Genomic DNA, 19,523 nt, shown 5'->3' on the forward strand with positions numbered 1-19,523 from the left:
TCTCATATCTGAAGCCAAATTCAGATGTTCACCAAAATCGAATCGATTCTTCCTCGTCACACACACAACCTCTCCACCAAGTTTCGCCCAAATCAGTCCGCAATATTTTGAGATATCTTGTTCACAGACAGACAGGGGTGAAAACATAACCTCCATCCACCTTCGGAGGTAACGAACAATGCAGTATGTACAACGATCACTTGTATTATTATTCTATCCTTTGGAGAAAAACTTGCTGCACTATCTTGTTCTTTTCTCTCCCTTCAGTGAAAGCAAAAGGCCTAAGGATTCAGAACCAGAAACCACGGTGCCGTGTGATGGAGAGGTACCCATGCCATCGGAATCCCAAGCGCTTGAAGACGAAGGAGAAATTTCACAGCCACCTGAGCCAGGTAGTTACTTCCTGCCTCTAATATTTCCTGTTAAAAACAAGCGTTACACCTAGGTCCCCCGTCGGGGAAGTGATGTGAGTTGACAAAGTGGAAGACGCAGAAAACATGCCATGATATGATATTTTGCTCACACGGTTCAGACATACATGGAGGCGGCCATCTTGGTTTTTGACGTGGCGACCCAATTTTCAATAGCGTTCTCCCTTATGCCTAGATACACCATCACACCAGAGTAGAAGTTGTTACTTCGCTTATTTTTCAAGATATTCCGCTCACAAGGTTCAGACCTACATGGCGGCGGCCATCTTGGATTTTGACGTGGCGACCCAATTTTCAACAGCGTTCTCCCTTACGTGTAGATACACTCACACACCAGATTAGAAGTTAGTAGTTCGTTTATTTTTCAAGATATTTCGCTCCCAAGGTTCAGACATATATATGGTGGTGGCCATCTTGGATTTTGCCGTGGCGGCCATCTTGGATTTTGACGTGGCGACCCAATTTTCAATAGGGTTCTTCCTTATGCCTAGATACACCCACACACCAGATTAGAAGTTGGTACTTCGCTTATTTTTCAAGATATTTCGCTCACAAGGTTCAGACATATATATGGTGGTGGCCATCTTGGATTTTGACGTGACGACCCAATTTTCAATAGAGTTCTTCCTTGTGCCTAGATACACCCACACACCAGATTAGAAGTTGGTACTTCGCTTATTTTTCAAGATATTTCGCTCACAAGGTTCAGACATATATATGGTGGTGGCCATCTTGGATTTTGACGTGACGACCCAATTTTCAATAGAGTTCTTCCTTGTGCCTAGATACACCCATACACCAGATTAGAAGTTGGTACCTCGCTTATTTTTCAAGATATTCCGATCACAAGGTGCAGATATACATGGCATCAGACATACATGGCGGCGGCCATCTTGGATTTTGACGTGGGTTGCACCCACACACCAAATTCGAATGCGGTCCTTCGCGTACGCACGCACGCACAGACGGACGGACACGGACGGAGGGGGAAAACCATAATCCCCCTTTCGCTCCACGGTGCGACGGGGGACAATAAAGGAACGAACACTGGGGTTTATAAGCATTGCGATGTATACAGGAATAGAGTGATTCATAGGTGTGGAGATCAGCAATATTACAATATTCGTAGATATGAACCTTTATTGTAAAGAACCCGACCTGTTCTGAGCAAGGAATATTTTAGCTGAGCGGACAAAATGGCGGAAATAAGACCCCGAGCTGAACACAGGCAAATTTATAAGAAAGGTAAGCCTGTTTCTAGTTTTAGTGTAAATGATCTTCAAAAGGGATGTTTAAACACCTAAAACCTGGTTTACACTCATGCGCTCCTAGGTTTACCATTTTCCCCCCTGGAAATTTGCATCGATACACGATGAATATAAGGGGAAAGTCAAAAACTTTTTCCCCTTTTCAAAAGGTCTTGTTAACATGACTTGGAATCCAATGACATCACGAAACACACCCACTCCTGGAAAAATTGTTACTGTCTGGAAAGTACATAGGGGAGAGCAGGGTTAACATCTTCATGGTTGGAGAGGGGGAAACCTTTTAACCGTGCGGGAGTGCAAATGGCTTCGGCACGTGCGCAACAAGAGCAGAATTCTTCAAAGATTAAAATTTTGTGCAAGGATCGGATCACACGACCTGCAAGCTTCCTTTCTTCCAATAAAAGTGCAGAGACCTCCAAGGAGTATTGTCGGACTGAGGATAACACTCCTTGGAGATAACATTATTGCTTTAACCTTAATGTTACTCGGGAAGGGTCAGTCGCGATTGAAGTAACCCTTGTGCATTTTTCTTTCAGAAGTTTGTACACAGACAACACACGAAAACTCATAGTCGGCACAAGCGCTACTTGAGAACCCAGAGCTACGAGGTAAATGGCCTTCACGATCAGATCGACGATTTCGAATATTGTGCTTTTTTATTTCACTGTTGAAACATCCCATTTCAAAAAGTTTACATCACTTATTTGGCTGAACTATGTGGACGTTCAATATTGTAAAGTCTCTCATCCCAAATGTGTGTGGGACAATTGTGGTTTGGATGAATGATGTTGCCTCACTTTGCATGCACAACACCACCTGGTCATGTTATATGTACGTGTCACTGAGGCTTTATTACTTGCAAAATCGAAGATTTTTCAAGTATATTGGTCGGTTGTGTTTGTGACTCTGTCTGTTTGTCACCGGCCTACAGGTCACAATTTTCAACCGATCTTCACCAAACTTCACCAAGTGGTAGAGTTGGTCAAATGCCAGAAGCCTATTGTTTTGGGGTCAATAGGTCAAAAGGTCAACATAGGCCAAAGGTCACCAACTTTGCTAAATTTCTAAAATCCTCAATTTTCATCCGATTGACTTGAAATTTGAAAACCACTTGCATATCTGGTCATTGAATTCAACCACCAATAATTTTTGAGGTCAACATAGGCCAAATGGTCAACATAGGCCAAATTTCTAAAATCCTCAAATTTCATCCAATTGACTTGAAATTTGAAAAGGACTTGCATATCTCGTCATTGAATTCAACCACAAATTATATTTTAGGTGAACATAGGCCAAAAGGTCAACATAGGCCAAATTTCTAAAATCCTCAATTTTCATCCAATTGACTTGTAATTTGAAGAGGACTTGCATATCTGGTTACTGAATTCAACCACCAAGTATTTTTGAGGTCACCATAGGCCAAAAGGTCAACATAGGCCATCATGTATCATTGGAAAACTTTTGGGGGAGGGTGGATTTTGCAAGTATCGTGCTATGCATGACGTTTTCTTGTTTGTTTGTTTGTTTGTCACCGGCCTACAGGTCACAATTTTCAACCGATCTTCACCAAACTTCCCCAAATGGTAGAGTTGGTCAAAAGCCAGAAGCCTATTGTTTTTGGGGTCAATAGGTCAAAAGGTCAACATAGGCCAAAAGTCACCAAATTTGCTAAATTTCTAAAATCCCCAATTTTCATCCGATTGACTTGAAATTTGAAGACCACTTGCATATCTGGTCACTGAATTCAACCACCAAGTATTCTTGAAGTCAACTTAGGCCAAAAGGTCAACACAGGCCAAATTTCTAAAATCCTCTATTTTCATCGAATTGACTTGAAAATTGAACAGCATTTGTTGAGTCACTAAATAGGGAAAATAACTATTTTTGAGGTCAAAAGGTCAAAGGTCAACTCAAGGTCAACCTTCCAAAATCATCATTTTTCATCTGAAAAATCGTCACTTTTCATCCTGTTGACCCGAGCTTTGATCAAGATTGTAAATTTTAATCTTCATGAAATGGACAATTTGCTGTATCAATGGTAAACTTTTGGGGGAGGGCGTATTTTGCAAGTATCGTGCTACGCATGACGTTTTCTTGTTTATTTATTTGCGAAGTATCACTTATTTATTTATTATTTGCGAAAATCGAATATTTTTCTAGTACTCGTATATCGGTTGGTCTTGTGTGTTATTCTGTTCGTCAGTCGCCTACAGGTCACAATTTGTAACTGATCTTCACAAAACTTCACCAAATTATAGAGTTGGTCATAAGCAAGAAGCCTATTGTTTGGGGTCAAAAGGTCAATAGGTCAATAGGCCAAAGGTCACCAACTTTGTCAAATTTCTAAAATCCTCAATTTTCATCCGATTGACTAATATTTAAGAGGATTTGCATACCAGGTCACTGAATTCAACCATCAAGTATTTTTGAGGTCAACATAGGCCAAAAGGTCAACATAGGCCAACAACTTATTTTAGGGATTTCGCAAGAATCGTGCTATGCACGACATATGTCTTGTTTATTTATTTATTTGTTCTTAATTGTAAGTAGTTGCCTCTCAACATGTATTCACGCGGTTGTGGGCAGGGCAGACGCAACTTGTGATATTGGTCATTTGCTTTTAAAATAAACACTCAGTGAAATATGTTTTGGTGGTATAATATATAAATAATGCACTGTATTGGGGTACAGAGATAGTCTGGTGGTAAGGACATTGGGCTGGTAGTACAAGTACCACGTTCAAATCCAGTTTAGGTGGGAATTTTAAGGATCTGGATTTGAAGCTTCCAGATTAGGCTCGGGAGGATTTAGCCGAACACTAATGAGATTGTCAGGAACAACCCAACTGCTTTGCTGATGACTTTCAGGCTTCAACCTCTGGCTAGACCTCTAAAAACAGCGTCAAGACTGACACAAGGATCCTCCCTCTTCAGACGATGACAAATTGTTCAGGAATCTGAAAAAAGGGAGAGAAGAAAGGAGCGTGCTCAAACTCGACAAAATCGCTTTCAAACTCTCCCTCTGGAAAGACCTGCCAAAACGTGGTTTCAAGTCGCATCCGAACACATCAATGATTTCCATAGAAAGACCACATCTTCAACACAAAGGGACAACCATTAAGCTATAATGATAATGGAGGGAGGAGGTGAGTCTCCAAGTACTGGAGATGTCACACAACCTTGGATTTGGCTGCGGTATGTTTCAGCAGTGGAAAAGTTTGAACTGAATCAGGATAAACTTGCGCCATTGATGGTACAAGTTGTTTGCTCAATGGAGTATTGCTCTCCCCTATGGGCTGTGGCCCCAGCATCTCATCTTTTTTCTGGAATCTGTCGAACCTAAAGCTCTCGACATTATTGGAATGTCTGGCAATGATGTCGATGCACAAGGCCCGTTTCTGTGACATCACAGACAGGTTGGTGGCCTCTTGTTTGAGACCTCGACTCCTTTATACCTCCCTCTGTCTTCTCTCTCAGCCCTCAAAGCCTCCCCAGCAATTCCAGAAAGCAAAGAGTTGGCAAACTGCCATCTCATTCCATCCCTCAACCATACCCACAATCTTTCTATCCCCATTAACCCTGCCTAATGTAACCCAACCCTATACTTGCAGGTTACCGTGTTTTTCCCTCCCTCCCTCCCTCTCCCCACTCCTTCTCCTCCTCTCTCTCTTCCTGTTCATCAATTCCCTTGTTTATTGTCCGACTGTTCCTCACTGTCAGTTTGGTTGCCATTTTACCCTTCATCACTTGGCTCTTCCATGAGGCTCGATTTTATATTGAAAAGGAAAGACCTTTTTCTGTTGTATAGAGTAGAGGCTCACAGAAGACCTAGAAAACTAAACGGATCAGGATGCAGTTGAACAAAAGGAACAGTAAAGAGAGGGAAGGGGTAAACACCAACAGCAGAGTTGAAAGCCAAAATAGAGGGAGACTTGGACAAGCATTGAGTGTGGGGAGGAATGAGGGGCAGGAGAAGATGTATGGGATGGACAAGATGGATAAGGAAGCAAACTCTCAGGAAGGAAAAACTGGAATTTGGAAGGAAGTCGGCTTGGGAATGGAGGAGCAGATGGGAATTCATGGGGTGGGGGAAGGGGGAGACTAGGAGGGGGGGGGGGGGGGATAAGAGATCAGGGTTTAGATTGGGGATGATCTGAGATGGTGGCGAAAAGCTGTCTTGAAGACTTGGGGGGTGGAAATTAAGAATGTAGAAGTTGGTTCCATAGGTGGGGAAAAAGGATGAAAAAAATGAGTGGAGGTGAGCAATTGTTCGGGATATAGATAGTTTCACCATAAGGGGGTCGATGATGGACTGTGTGCGCCCTGCAGGAACCCGGAGTGGGGGGGAAGTGAAGGGAAGGGAGCACGGAAAGATCATAGGGTGCAAGACCAGAAAGGAGGCGGTTGAACACAAACCCTGACCTGTCTGCGATGGCGAAGTGACACTCGGTTTCAACGCGGGAGATTCCAATTATCTTGAAAGCCTTGGTTACCATGGCATCAAGCTGAGCAAGGTGTGAGGCAGGGGAGCCGGCCCAGAGGGGAGAGCAATACTCCAAGCAATGGATTAAGGCCTTGTAGGTAGAATATGAACTCAGGTATGCCAAGGAAGGACTTTGTATGACGGAGGCTGCCCATCCGATTATTTACGAAAACTCAGGCTTATTACATTGTCAGAGTTTGGGAACACTGGAGGTTTAATTTCGGGATTTCTCTCGCGCAGTCGTGTTAACGTGAAATTGTTGCCTGTGCACTCACAATATGTGATGTTTGTTGGCGTGCGATCAGGTGCCACATGTGGTACATGGTGCTGCCGATTCATCGCGTGTTGACTGCCCTCGTACACCGCATCGGATCAAGCCACGCACGTGGCGGAGTTTTGGAGCCACGGCTGCCGTGCCGTCGGGAAGTTTCGCTCACGGGAGAACTCTCCGACCGCCCCCAACACACCAATACAAGTTTCATTCCACATTTCTAATCGACCGTGAGCACCTGTTTTATTACGGTGTGTTTTCATACTCAGGGTTAAGGTACACATTGTGTTTGAGTTTGAATTTCTTTGCCGAGGTGGCTTTATAACTGCTGAAGCAACAATGACACGTTCAGATTATGTGCATTCATATTTTACCGCCACTGTGCAAATAAGGTAAAATATTCCATTCTGGAATCTTTGTGTTTTGTTCCGCCTGGAACCGCCTGGAACCGCCTGGAACCGCCTGGTTTTTATTCCATTCTGGAATCTCTATTCATCGGCAGAGATGCAGTATAAAGCCAGCTACCATGCTTACCTTTGCAAGTATGCTGTAAGTTATCTTTATCTGAAATTGCCTTGAATCTTCATGGTCTTGGCCCCACTTGTGGGCCTGTAATAAATAGGTCTCGATATTCCTAGGTGCACACGGCGGATGAGCATCTCCGTCTCTGGAAAGACGTTCATTCCTTCTCGGTGTTGTGTTCACGTCACAAGTTCACATCTGCTTGTGTGACGTTTGTAAGTACTGCTTCAACAGTGCTGGTTAAGCCGCCTTGTTTTAAACTCGCACAGGCCTCAATTTCTTACATGGTTCTTTACTGTTGAGGTCGCATTTGGCACGGACGTCATCGTTGCCGTTCACAAATTTGCAGTCGTAACCGTTTGAAAGCCGCCTGTCGTTTTTGGTAAAATGATTCCGTACACAATTTGATGGCCAGCTGTGCTGTGCATGAATGATGTTCTGTTGCATAATAAAGGCCATGGTAGATCTTTCGTGGAGCTTTCGCCACGTGACCGCATCGCTACATGTGTACAATCTAAAAATTATGCTGTAGTGCCGCAGACGTACCGAGCGGCTGCGCAGTCGTTTCTCTATGCCGGTCTCTCTAGGAGCAGGGAGGTTTCGTGCATTAACCCTTTATCAAGGAGCACTTCAGGGCCTGGCATACAGGGTGCCACCGTAGAAACATAGAAAGCTGGTTTAATTTTTACAGACAAAGTCCCATTTATCAAAATATAGACGCAGCAAATCAACTGTTATTAAGAGTTGCATCGCACAGCCACCTCCAACAACATCCGATAAGGCTCCTCTTCTTTTTTCAAACCAAGATTATTTAATCGATCCATTTGCACTCAGGGTTCAGCCAAGTGTGGTCCAAAACTTGATTTAATGCACAGGTTCAAACAACAAAGCAGAACTCGATACATCGGCGCTGCACTTGATAATGTGGTACTTTACCTAGTAAAAGGTAACTGGCTTGCTCTTATCTTTTACCATTCTTACCCTCACATCCCACGACCCATCCATTCTCCCGCTCCATGACTCCTCCCACCCCATGGCCCCCCACACACTCCCGCCCCACGACCCCTTCCGCCCAACGACCGCTCACAACCTCCCATCCCACACCACCACACTCCCCACCCCACGGCCCCTCCTGCCCCACGACCCCTCACACAGTCCCGCCCCACAACAGCTCACACCCTACTGTCCATGACAGTTCGCAACCTCCCGCCCCATGACCCCTCTTAACCTACTGCCCCACAACCCCTCACACATGCCTGCCCCACTACACCTCACACTCCCCGCCCCACGGCCCCTCCTGCCCCACGACCGCTCGCACACTCCCACCCCACGACCCCTCCCACCCCACCCCACGACCGCTCGCAACTTCCTGCCCTATGACCCCTCTTAACCTCCCGCCCCACAACCCCTTACACCCTTCCGCCCCACCACCCTCACACAGTCCCACCCCATGACCACTCGCAACCTCCCGCCCTATGACCCCTCTTAACCTCCCGCCCTATGACCCCTCTTAACCTCCCGCCATATGACCCCTCTTAACCTACCGCCCCACAACCCCTCACATATTTCCGCCCCACCACCCTCACACAGTCCCACCCCACGACCACTCGCAACCTGACACCTCACACACTCCTCCTCCACGACCCCTTCTGCCCAACGACTGGTCACAGCCTTCCGCTCCACACCCCTCACACCCTCTTGCACCACAATCTCTCACGCACAGACGTTTGAGAAAGCCCCTCCCTCAAGAAAACACTCAGATACTAGATGTTTCCAAACCTCGAAGCTTCCAGAACTCACACGAACACTCCAAATCCTTGTATTGGTCATAAACACCTGTTTACTAACTAACCTGTCACCGAGCCTCTAGTAAACCATTAATAACATGCATCATATTTTACTTTATCCTATATGTACAGCTCGTGAATGACATAAAACAAAACCTTGTACAACGCTGGTTTATTCATTCCACAATCAACGAGCATGAAAATGAACAAAACATTACACTGTTTAACAAAACGATTCAAACAATTTGTGAGTAGAGCATCAAGGAAAACTTACACAAGTTATTGTGACGTCAACAATTTCAATCAAAACGAGTAAAATGAGTGAAGTTTATTTGAAAAATAAAAATAACGATCACACTCACACTCACATGACTGTGTGTGGATCCCAACAGTAGTGTTTGTGAACGTCCAGCGAGTTCAAACATTCCATGTCCTCGTCACTCAGTGTGAAGTTGAAGATGTCTACGTTTTCGGCAAGGTGATGGACGTTTGTCGATTTGGGAATGACTCCAATGCCTTGCTGCACCGCCCAGCGTAGCAGTGTTTGTGCTGGCCTTCGTCCACACCGCAAGGACACTTCCACCACAGTGGGGTCTGACACCAGGTCTCCTGTCCCTAAAGAAGAGTACGCCTGCAAATGAAGAGGTGAATTTAGTCACAAGGAAACATTGGATTTGTTTTAAGAACAGGTTGTTCATCTGAGGGTACGAGAGTAGAATGTGCTTGCAGTAGTGTGGTGCATGAGGTGAGATAACCTCACACCATTTGTTGGGTCTCAGCCTCAGGTGGGTTTGTTACATACACCAAATAAATTAGGATACATCAGAAACGAGAATACACCAAATAAATTACCATGTATCAGAAACGAGAATACACCAAATAAATTACCATGTATCAGAAACGAGAATACACCAAATAAATTACCATATATCAGAAACGAGAATACACCAAATAAATTACCATATATCAAAAACGAGAATACACCAAATAAATTACCATATATCAGAAACGAGAATACACCAAATAAATTACCATATATCAGAAACGAGAATACACCAAATAAATTACCATATATCAAAAACGAGAATACACCAAATAAATTACCATATATCAAAAACGAGAATACACCAAATAAATTACCATGTATCAGAAACGAGAATACACCAAATAAATTACGATATATCAGAAACGAGAATACACCAAATAAATTACGATATATCAGAAACGAGAATACACCAAATAAATTACGATATATCAGAAACGAGAACACACCAAATAAATTACCATATATCAGAAACGAGAATACACCAAATAAATTACGATATATCAGAAACGAGAACACACCAAATAAATTACGATATATCAGAAACGAGAATACACCAAATAAATTACCATATATCAGAAACGAGAATACACCAAATAAATTACGATATATCAGAAACGAGAATACACCAAATAAATTACCATATATCAGAAACGAGAATACACCAAATAAATTACGATATATCAGAAACGAGAATACACCAAATAAATTACGATATATCAGAAACGAGAACACACCAAATAAATTACCATATATCAGAAACGAGAATACACCAAATAAATTACGATATATCAGAAACGAGAATACACCAAATAAATTACGATATATCAGAAACGAGAATACACCAAATAAATTACCATGTATCAGAAACGAGAATACACCAAATAAATTACGATATATCAGAAACGAGAATACACCAAATAAATTACCATATATCAGAAACGAGAATACACCAAATAAATTACGATATATCAGAAACGAGAATACACCAAATAAATTACGATATATCAGAAACGAGAACACACCAAATAAATTACCATGTATCAGAAACGAGAACACACCAAATAAATTACCATATATCAGAAACGAGAATACACCAAATAAATTACGATATATCAGAAACGAGAATACACCAAATAAATTACCATATATCAGAAACGAGAACACACCAAATAAATTACCATGTATCAGAAACGAGAATACACCAAATAAATTCCATATATCAGAAACGAGAATACACCAAATAAATTCCATATATCAGAAACGAGAATACACCAAATAAATTCCATATATCAGAAACGAGAATACACCAAATAAATTACCATATATCAGAAACGAGAATACACCAAATAAATTGCCATATATCAGAAACGAGAATACACCAAATAAATTACCATATATCAGAAACGAGAATACACCAAATAAATTCCATATATCAGAAACGAGAATACACCAAATAAATTGCCATATATCAGAAACGAGAATACACCAAATAAATTACGATATAACAGAAACGAGAATACACCAAATAAATTAGGATACATCAGAAACGAGAATACACCAAATAAATTACCATATATCAAAAACGAGAATACACCAAATAAATTACCATATATCAGAAATGAGAATACACCAAATAAATTACCATATATCAGAAACGAGAATACATCAAATAAATTACCATATATCAGAAATGAGCATACACCAAATAAATTACCATGTATCAGAAACGAGAATACACCAAATAAATTACCATATATCAGAAACGAGAATACACCAAATAAATTACGATATATCAGAAACGAGAATACACCAAATAAATTACCATATATCAGAAATGAGCATACACCAAATAAATTACCATGTATCAGAAACGAGAATACACCAAATAAATTACCATATATCAGAAACGAGAATACACCAAATAAATTACCATATATCAGAAACGAGAATACACCAAATAAATTACGATATATCAGAAACGAGAATACACCAAATAAATTACGATATATCAGAAACGAGAATACACCAAATAAATTACGATACATCAGAAACGAGAACACACCAAATAAATTACCATATATCAGAAATGAGCATACACCAAATAAATTACCATATATCAGAAACGAGAATACACCAAATAAATTACCATATATCAGAAACGAGAATACACCAAATAAATTACCATATATCAGAAACGAGAATACACCAAATAAATTACGATATATCAGAAACGAGAATACACCAAATAAATTACGATACATCAGAAACGAGAACACACCAAATAAATTACCATATATCAGAAATGAGCATACACCAAATAAATTACCATATATCAGAAACGAGAATACACCAAATAAATTACCATATATCAGAAATGAGCATACACCAAATAAATTACCATATATCAGAAACGAGAATACACCAAATAAATTACCATATATCAGAAATGAGCATACACCAAATAAATTACCATATATCAGAAACGAGAATACACCAAATAAATTACCATATATCAGAAACGAGAATACACCAAATAAATTACGATATATCAGAAACGAGAATACACCAAATAAATTACCATATATCAGAAACGAGAATACACCAAATAAATTACCATATAACAAACGAGAATACACCAAATAAATTACCATATATCAGAAACGAGAATACACCAAATAAATTACCATATATCAAAAACGAGAATACACCAAATAAATTACCATATATCAGAAACGAGAATACACCAAATAAATTACCATATATCAGAAACGAGAATACATCAAATAAATTACCATATATCAGAAATGAGCATACACCAAATAAATTACCATGTATCAGAAACGAGAATACACCAAATAAATTACCATATATCAGAAACGAGAATACACCAAATAAATTACGATATATCAGAAACGAGAATACACCAAATAAATTACCATATATCAGAAATGAGCATACACCAAATAAATTACCATATATCAGAAATGAGCATACACCAAATAAATTACCATGTATCAGAAACGAGAATACACCAAATAAATTACCATATATCAGAAACGAGAATACACCAAATAAATTACCATATATCAGAAACGAGAATACACCAAATAAATTACGATATATCAGAAACGAGAATACACCAAATAAATTACGATATATCAGAAACGAGAATACACCAAATAAATTACCATATATCAGAAATGAGCATACACCAAATAAATTACCATATATCAGAAATGAGCATACACCAAATAAATTACCATATATCAGAAACGAGAATACACCAAATAAATTACCATATATCAGAAATGAGCATACACCAAATAAATTACCATATATCAGAAACGAGAATACACCAAATAAATTACCATATATCAGAAACGAGAATACACCAAATAAATTACGATATATCAGAAACGAGAATACACCAAATAAATTACCATATATCAGAAACGAGAATACACCAAATAAATTACCATATATCAAACGAGAATACACCAAATAAATTACCATATATCAGAAACGAGAATACACCAAATAAATTACCATATATCAGAAACGAGAATACACCAAATAAATTACCATATAACAAACGAGAATACACCAAATAAATTACCATATATCAGAAACGAGAATACACCAAATAAATTACCATATATCAGAAACGAGAATACACCAAATAAATTACCATATATCAGAAACGAGAATACACCAAATAAATTACCATATAACAAACGAGAATACACCAAATAAATTACCATATATCAGAAATGAGCATACACCAAATAAATTACCATATAACAAACGAGAATACACCAAATAAATTACCATATATCAGAAATGAGCATACACGAAATAAATTACCATATATCAGAAACGAGCATACACCAAATAAATTACCATATAACAAATGAGAATACACCAAATAAATTACCATATATCAGAAATGAGCATACACCAAATAAATTACCATATAACAAACGAGAACACACCAAATAAATTACCATATATCAGAAACGAGAATACACCAAATAAATTACGATATATCAGAAACGAGAATACACCAAATAAATTACCATATATCAGAAACGAGAATACACCAAATAAATTACGATATATCAGAAACGAGAATACACCAAATAAATTACCATATATCAGAAACGAGAATACACCAAATAAATTACGATATATCAGAAACGAGAATACACCAAATAAATTACCATATATCAGAAACGAGAATACACCAAATAAATTACGATATATCAGAAACGAGAATACACCAAATAAATTACGATATATCAGAAACGAGAATACACCAAATAAATTACCATATAACAAACGAGAATACACCAAATAAATTACCATATATCAGAAACGAGAACACCATTTTGGCAAAATAACAAGACTGCATTGAAGACCCTCTTAACACCTCCACAAAACGACCTGCTCAACATATTAACACTTCCCATAAATCCTGTGACACAGACGTGACATAAGCTCCATTCACATGTCGTGAGGGGCCATGGGGCGGGAGTCTGAGGTCGTGGGGCATTGGGCATTGGAGACGGCACCTTCGGGCATTAGAAAGGGCACCTTCGGGGATTGGAGACGGCACCTTCGGGCATTAGAAAGGGCACCTTCAGGGATTGGAGACGGCACCTCCGGGCATTGGAGACGGCACCTTCGGGCGTCGGAGACGGCACCTCCGGGCGTCGGAGACGGCACCTCCGGGCGTCGGACACGGCACCTCCGGGCGTCGGAGACGGCACCTCCGGGCATTGGAGACGGCACCTTCGGGCATTAGAAAGGGCACCTCCGGGCATTGGAGACGGCACCTTCGGGCATTAGAAAGGGCACCTTCAGGGATTGGAGACGGCACCTCCGGGCGTCGGAGACGGCACCTCCGGGCATTGGAGACGGCACCTTCGGGCATTAGAAAGGGCACCTCCGGGCGTCGGAGACGGCACCTTCGGGCATTAGAAAGGGCACCTTCGGGCATTGGAGACGGCACCTTCGGGCGTCGGAGACGGCACCTCCGGGCGTCGGAGACGGCACCTCCGGGCGTCGGAGACGGCACCTCCGGGCGTCAGACGGCACCTTCGGGCACTAGAGCCAGCACCTTTCAATGAATTCATCAATGTCTGAAAACACCACCGGTACTGATGATGGCCCAAGCAGGTTGGTGAAGTTAATTTGTGAGGGCGGGCACGGCTCTGCGTGTGTATTCCTTGTGTAATCTGATTTTAGCTGTAAAAAGTGTTTTTGCAACAATGAGGTCGCACAGATGTCTTCAGTTTGCTCCGAACTGGGAAAGTCGTTTTTTATAATTCGTTTTCAAGGGTAAAATGTACTAACTTTTGTTTGGACAAAAATTCAGGTAAATTGCACAAATAAGTGTAGGACGGAAAATGGGAATAACGAAAATGCTTAATCGATTGTCTTTGGGGCTGATAAACTTGTGTAGGCCCTTGTATTGCACCGCTTCCTCAAAATGACGCTTTGTAGCTTTACCCTGTACGTGGACCTTTTCATCTTGGTGAAACCACACCTAGGTCAATGGATGGGATCGAACAGGACGTCGATCCAGGTATGCCGACCACCGTGGGTAGCAAGAAGCTGACGTTTCGGGCATCAAGCCTTTGTCGAAGCAAACGAGGGATCAATGCTCACCTTCACGAGCAACACGAGTCCTTTGTTTATACCTGGGCCAGCGTGCCTGAATGCAGTGTGTGGTGCTCCATAATGCATCACGTACTTCGAGTTAACAACAAACGTGGTGCTTTAATTATTTTTTTTTTTTATCGCCACACCGTAAAGGTAACCCCACATTTTCCGGCTCCGCTCATACAAACTGTTGGAAGATTTTCTCGAGGCAAAATCAACTCGGAACGAAACACACACGTCGGGCTCCATCTTTGTCACCCATTATTCCCACACGATCGGTTTTCAAACCTGCAAGTGGATCCCATGTGTCCGACAAACGTCCAGTAGCTGCCTTTGCACAAGCTTGGGATGGAATTCCACCTAAAAAAAAAAAAAATGGGGATTTGGGAGGGGAGAGTGGGAAATCGATGAAAAATTGAACCCACAGCATGACAACGTTACATCAGCATTGGAACAAAACTTTGCCATCGTTTGGTGGAGGTTTTGATATTTGTTAGGCCATCTCAGGTCGAGTTGCTTTGGCCGAAAGTGCGACTACAGTGGTTGTAGTTGTAGCTCAAGTGCGAATTCTATGAACATGGCAGTGGGGAAGTCGATAAAGGAATACGAAATGTAGTCAATCTCGATATTTATTTAAATTTTCACCACATTTTCCTTTCCAAGCATTCTGTGACTCTCAGTGTTCACACATACCTGGAGCACAGCAGGTGGAACACGACAGCGTGACAGCAGGTCGTGCATGTGAACCAACGTGTAGTTGCTGATGCCGACAGCGTGAAGCTCTCCGCTCTGTCGTAAGCCCTCCAATAGGTTCCAGGTCTCTTGACGTATCCCTGGGTTTCTTCCCACGAGGTGATAAAAGAATGCAATAAGTGTACAAAACGCAGATTCTGCTCGAAGCAGTCGTTCAATTATCGATTGTTAACAATCTAGTGTGCCTCGTAAGCCTGGTGTTGGCTTGGGATCCTAGGATCCTGGGTTCGAAGGTTAGGGAGCTGGCTTGGGATCCTGGGTTTGAAGGCTAGGGTGCTGGCTTGGGATCCTAGGATCCTGAGTTTGAAGATTAGAGTGCCGGCTTGGGATCCCAGGATCCTGGGTTTGAAGGTTAGGGTGCCGGCTTGGGATCCTAGGATCCTGAGTTCGAAGGTTAGGGAGCTGGCTTGGGATCCTAGGATCCTGGGTTCGAAGGTTAGGGAGCTGGCTTTGGATCCTGGGTTTGAAGGTTAGGGTGCTGGCTTGGGATCCTAGGATCCTGAGTTTGAAGATTAGAGTGCCGGCTTGGGATCCCAGGATCCTGGGTTTGAAGGTTAGGGTGCCGGCTTGGGATCCTAGGATCCTGAGTTCGAAGGTTAGGGAGCTGGCTTTGGATCCTGGGTTTGAAGGTTAGGGTGCCGGTTTGGGATCCCAGGATCCTGGGTTTGAAGGTTAGGGTGCTGGCTTAGGATCCTGGGTTTGAAGGTTAGGGTGCTGGCTTGGGATCCTAGGATCCTCAGTTCGAAGGTTACGTTGCCGGCTTGGGATACTAGGATCCTGAGTTCGAAGGTTACGGTGCCGGCTTGGGATCCTAGGATCCTGGGTTCGAAGGTTAGGGTGCTGGCTTGGGATCCTAGGATCCTGGGTTCGAAGGTTAGGGTGCTGGCTTGGGATCCTAGGATCCTGAGTTCAAAGGTTAGGGTGCTGGCTTGGGATCCTAGGATCCAGGGTTCGAAGGTTAGGGTGCTGGCTTGGGATCCTAGGATCCTGAGTTCGAAGGTTAAGGAGCTGGCTTGGGATCCTAGGATCCTGAGTTTGAAGGTTAGGGTGCTGGCTTGGGATCCTAGGATCCTGGGTTCAAAGGTTAGGGTGCTGGCCTGGGATCCTAGGATCCTGAGTTCGAAGGTTAGGGAGCTGGCTTGGGATCCTAGGATCCTGAGTTTGAAGGTTAGGGTGCCGGCTTGGGATCCTCGGATCCTGAGTTTGAAGGTTAGGGTGCCGGCTTGGGATCCTAGGATCCTGAGTTTGAAGATTAGAGTGCCGGCTTGGGATCCTAGAATCCTGAGTTTGAAGGTTAGGGTGCCGGCTTGGGATCCTAGGATCCTGAGTTCGAAGGTTAGGGTTCCGGCTTGGGATCCTTGGATCCTGAGTTTGAAGGTTAGGGTTGCCGGCTTGCGATCCTAGGATCCTGGGTTCGAAGGTTAGGGCGCACACTTGGGATCCTAGGATCCTGGGTTCGAAGGTTAGGGTGCCGGCTTGGGATCCTAGGATCCTGGGTTCGAAGGTTAGGGTGCCGGCTTGGGATCCTAGGATCCTAAGTTCGAAGGTTACGTTGCTGGCTTGGGATCCTAGGATCCTGAGTTCGAAGGTTAGGGTGCCGGCTTGGGATATTAGGATCCTGAGTTCAAAGGTTAGGGTGCCCGCTTGGGATCCTAGGATCCTGGGTTCGAAGGTTAGGGTGCCGGCTTGGGATCCTAGGATCCTGAGTTCAAAGGTTAGGGTGCCGGCTTGGGATCCTAGGATCCTGAGTTCAAAGGTTAGGGTGCCGGCATGGGATCCTGAGTTCAAAGGTTAGGGTGCAGGCTTGGGATCCTAGGATCCTGAGTTCAAAGGTTAGGGTGCCGGCTTGGGATCCTAGGATCCTGGGTTCGAAGGTTAGGGTGCCGGCTTGGGATCCTAGGATCCTGAGTTCGAAGGTTAGGGTGCCGGCTTGGGATCCTAGGATCCTGAGTTCAAAGGTTAGGGTGCAGGCTTGGGATCCTCGGATCCTGAGTTCAAAGGTTAGGGTGCCGGCTTGGGATCCTAGGATCCTGAGTTCAAAGGTTAGGGTGCCGGCTTGGGATCCTAGGATCCTGAGTTTAAAGGTTAGGGTGCCGGCTTGGGATCCTTGGATCCTGAGTTCGAATCCTGGTCAATCGTTGAATTAACACCAGGGGGGTTGATTCAGCCTGTCATCCTTCCTAGGTAGGCAAATTGAGTACCAGCTTGCTGGGATGAATGATCCTGGTGTGTGCCCCGGTTTAGAATAGGTATACCGTATCCCTGCGCATCATAAGAGGCGACTAAAGGGTTGGCGTCAGGAAGGGCATCCGGCCATAAAAACAATGCCTAAAAAAGGGAACCATGAAGATTGTCATGGGGCCCGTAAGGCTAACCCCCACTCTCGCAGGGAAAAATGGCCTTAAAAAGGGCTGGTTTTTTTTCTTTTTCCCCTAGTGTGCCTCATCCCCGGTGTGTTACCTTTTGTCTTCACTGTGCCAACCCTGCTTTCCTGGCCAGTGCACCAAATAGAGATCCAGGTATGAGAGGCGCAGAGAGGTGAGAGAGCGTTGCACCGCGTCGAGTGCTCCTCCGCCATGATCTGCGGGACTAAGTTTGCTCGTTAAAAAGACGTCACCACGTGTCAGTCCATGCTTGGGCAACAGCTCGACGAGTGCAAGTCCTATGTCGGCCTCGTTTCGATAAACCGACGCAGTGTCAAATGAACGGTAACCCAAAGCCAGTGCCTCGTCCAGTGTGCAGTACACTTCCTTGTATCCACGCAGTCGGAATGTGCCCAGGCCTACGAGCGGCATGTTCTTCCCATTGTTGAGTAGTACACTCTTGCTGCAACATGCTGCAGGATGCTGTGGCAGAGGGCAGCCATTAAGGCAAAGCATCAAAGACAAGAACAGTTTACATTTTATATCTTAATGATAGGCCGGATCTGCATCTGGACGTGAACCAAAATGGAATCATTTTGGTCCTTGTCACACACAAATGGTCCACCGACTTTCGTCCGAACCCTATCCACAACCTTTTGACATATGCTGCTCACAGAGAGATAGACAGGGGTGGAAACATAACCTCTGTCAACCTTCGGCGGAGGTAATTAGATTGTATCAATCATGTCGAGTCTCCTCGGGCTATGATGGCGTGCCAGACTCCGCGATTCTCCATACTGGAGGATCTCCATACTGGAGGATCTCCATACTGGAGGATCTCCATACTGGAGGATCTCCATACTGGAGGATCTCCATACTGGAGGATCTCGATACTGGAGGATCTCCATACTGGAGGATCTCCACACTGGAGGATTTCCATACTGGAGGATACGACTGGAGGATCTCCATACTGGAGGATCTCCATACTGGAGGATCTCCATACTGGAGGATCTCCATACTGGAGGATCTCCATACTGGAGGATCTCCATACTGGAGGATCTCCACACTGGAGGATTTCCATACTGGAGGATACGACTGGAGGATCTTCATACTGGAGGATCTCCATACTGGAGGATTAGATTGTATATCCGTTTGA

General features: G+C 43.2%; 2 protein-coding genes and 1 long non-coding RNA gene across 11 annotated transcripts in view; 1 reads left to right on the plus strand and 2 right to left on the minus strand.

The window, feature by feature from the left end:
• Positions 1-7,444, plus strand: part of LOC137426573 (ataxin-3) — a 68,711-nt gene extending 61,267 nt beyond the window's left edge. For 2 of the 4 annotated variants that reach the window (XM_068115210.2, XM_068115208.2), the window contains 3 exons: positions 268-392; positions 2,236-2,307; positions 6,487-7,444. In XM_068115210.2, the coding sequence (XP_067971311.1) occupies positions 268-392; positions 2,236-2,270 (160 nt within the window). In that variant the 3' untranslated portion in view covers positions 2,271-2,307; positions 6,487-7,444. The remainder of the gene's footprint in view (positions 1-267; positions 393-2,235; positions 2,308-6,486) is intronic. The other 2 variants (XM_068115211.2, XM_068115209.2) reach the window with 1 other exon arrangement.
• The window catches only part of LOC144892443 (uncharacterized), a 474,675-nt gene that overhangs the window by 385,495 nt on the left and 69,657 nt on the right, over positions 1-19,523 (minus strand). The window lies entirely within an intron of this gene.
• LOC137426571 (glyoxal reductase) overlaps positions 8,917-19,523 on the minus strand; it is a 35,280-nt gene continuing 24,673 nt past the window's right edge. For 4 of the 6 annotated variants that reach the window (XM_068115204.2, XM_068115203.2, XM_068115202.2 and 1 more), the window contains 4 exons: positions 18,465-18,850; positions 15,945-16,092; positions 15,540-15,611; positions 8,917-9,392 (listed from right to left, as the gene is read on the minus strand). In XM_068115204.2, the coding sequence (XP_067971305.2) occupies positions 9,126-9,392; positions 15,540-15,611; positions 15,945-16,092; positions 18,465-18,850 (873 nt within the window). In that variant the 3' untranslated portion in view covers positions 8,917-9,125. The remainder of the gene's footprint in view (positions 9,393-15,539; positions 15,612-15,944; positions 16,093-18,464; positions 18,851-19,523) is intronic. The other 2 variants (XM_078779305.1, XM_068115207.2) reach the window with 1 other exon arrangement.

Source organism: Myxine glutinosa, chromosome 5, assembly GCF_964187855.1.
Source record: "Myxine glutinosa chromosome 5, kmMyxGlut1.1, whole genome shotgun sequence".
Classification (NCBI taxonomy): Eukaryota; Metazoa; Chordata; class Myxini; order Myxiniformes; family Myxinidae; genus Myxine; species Myxine glutinosa.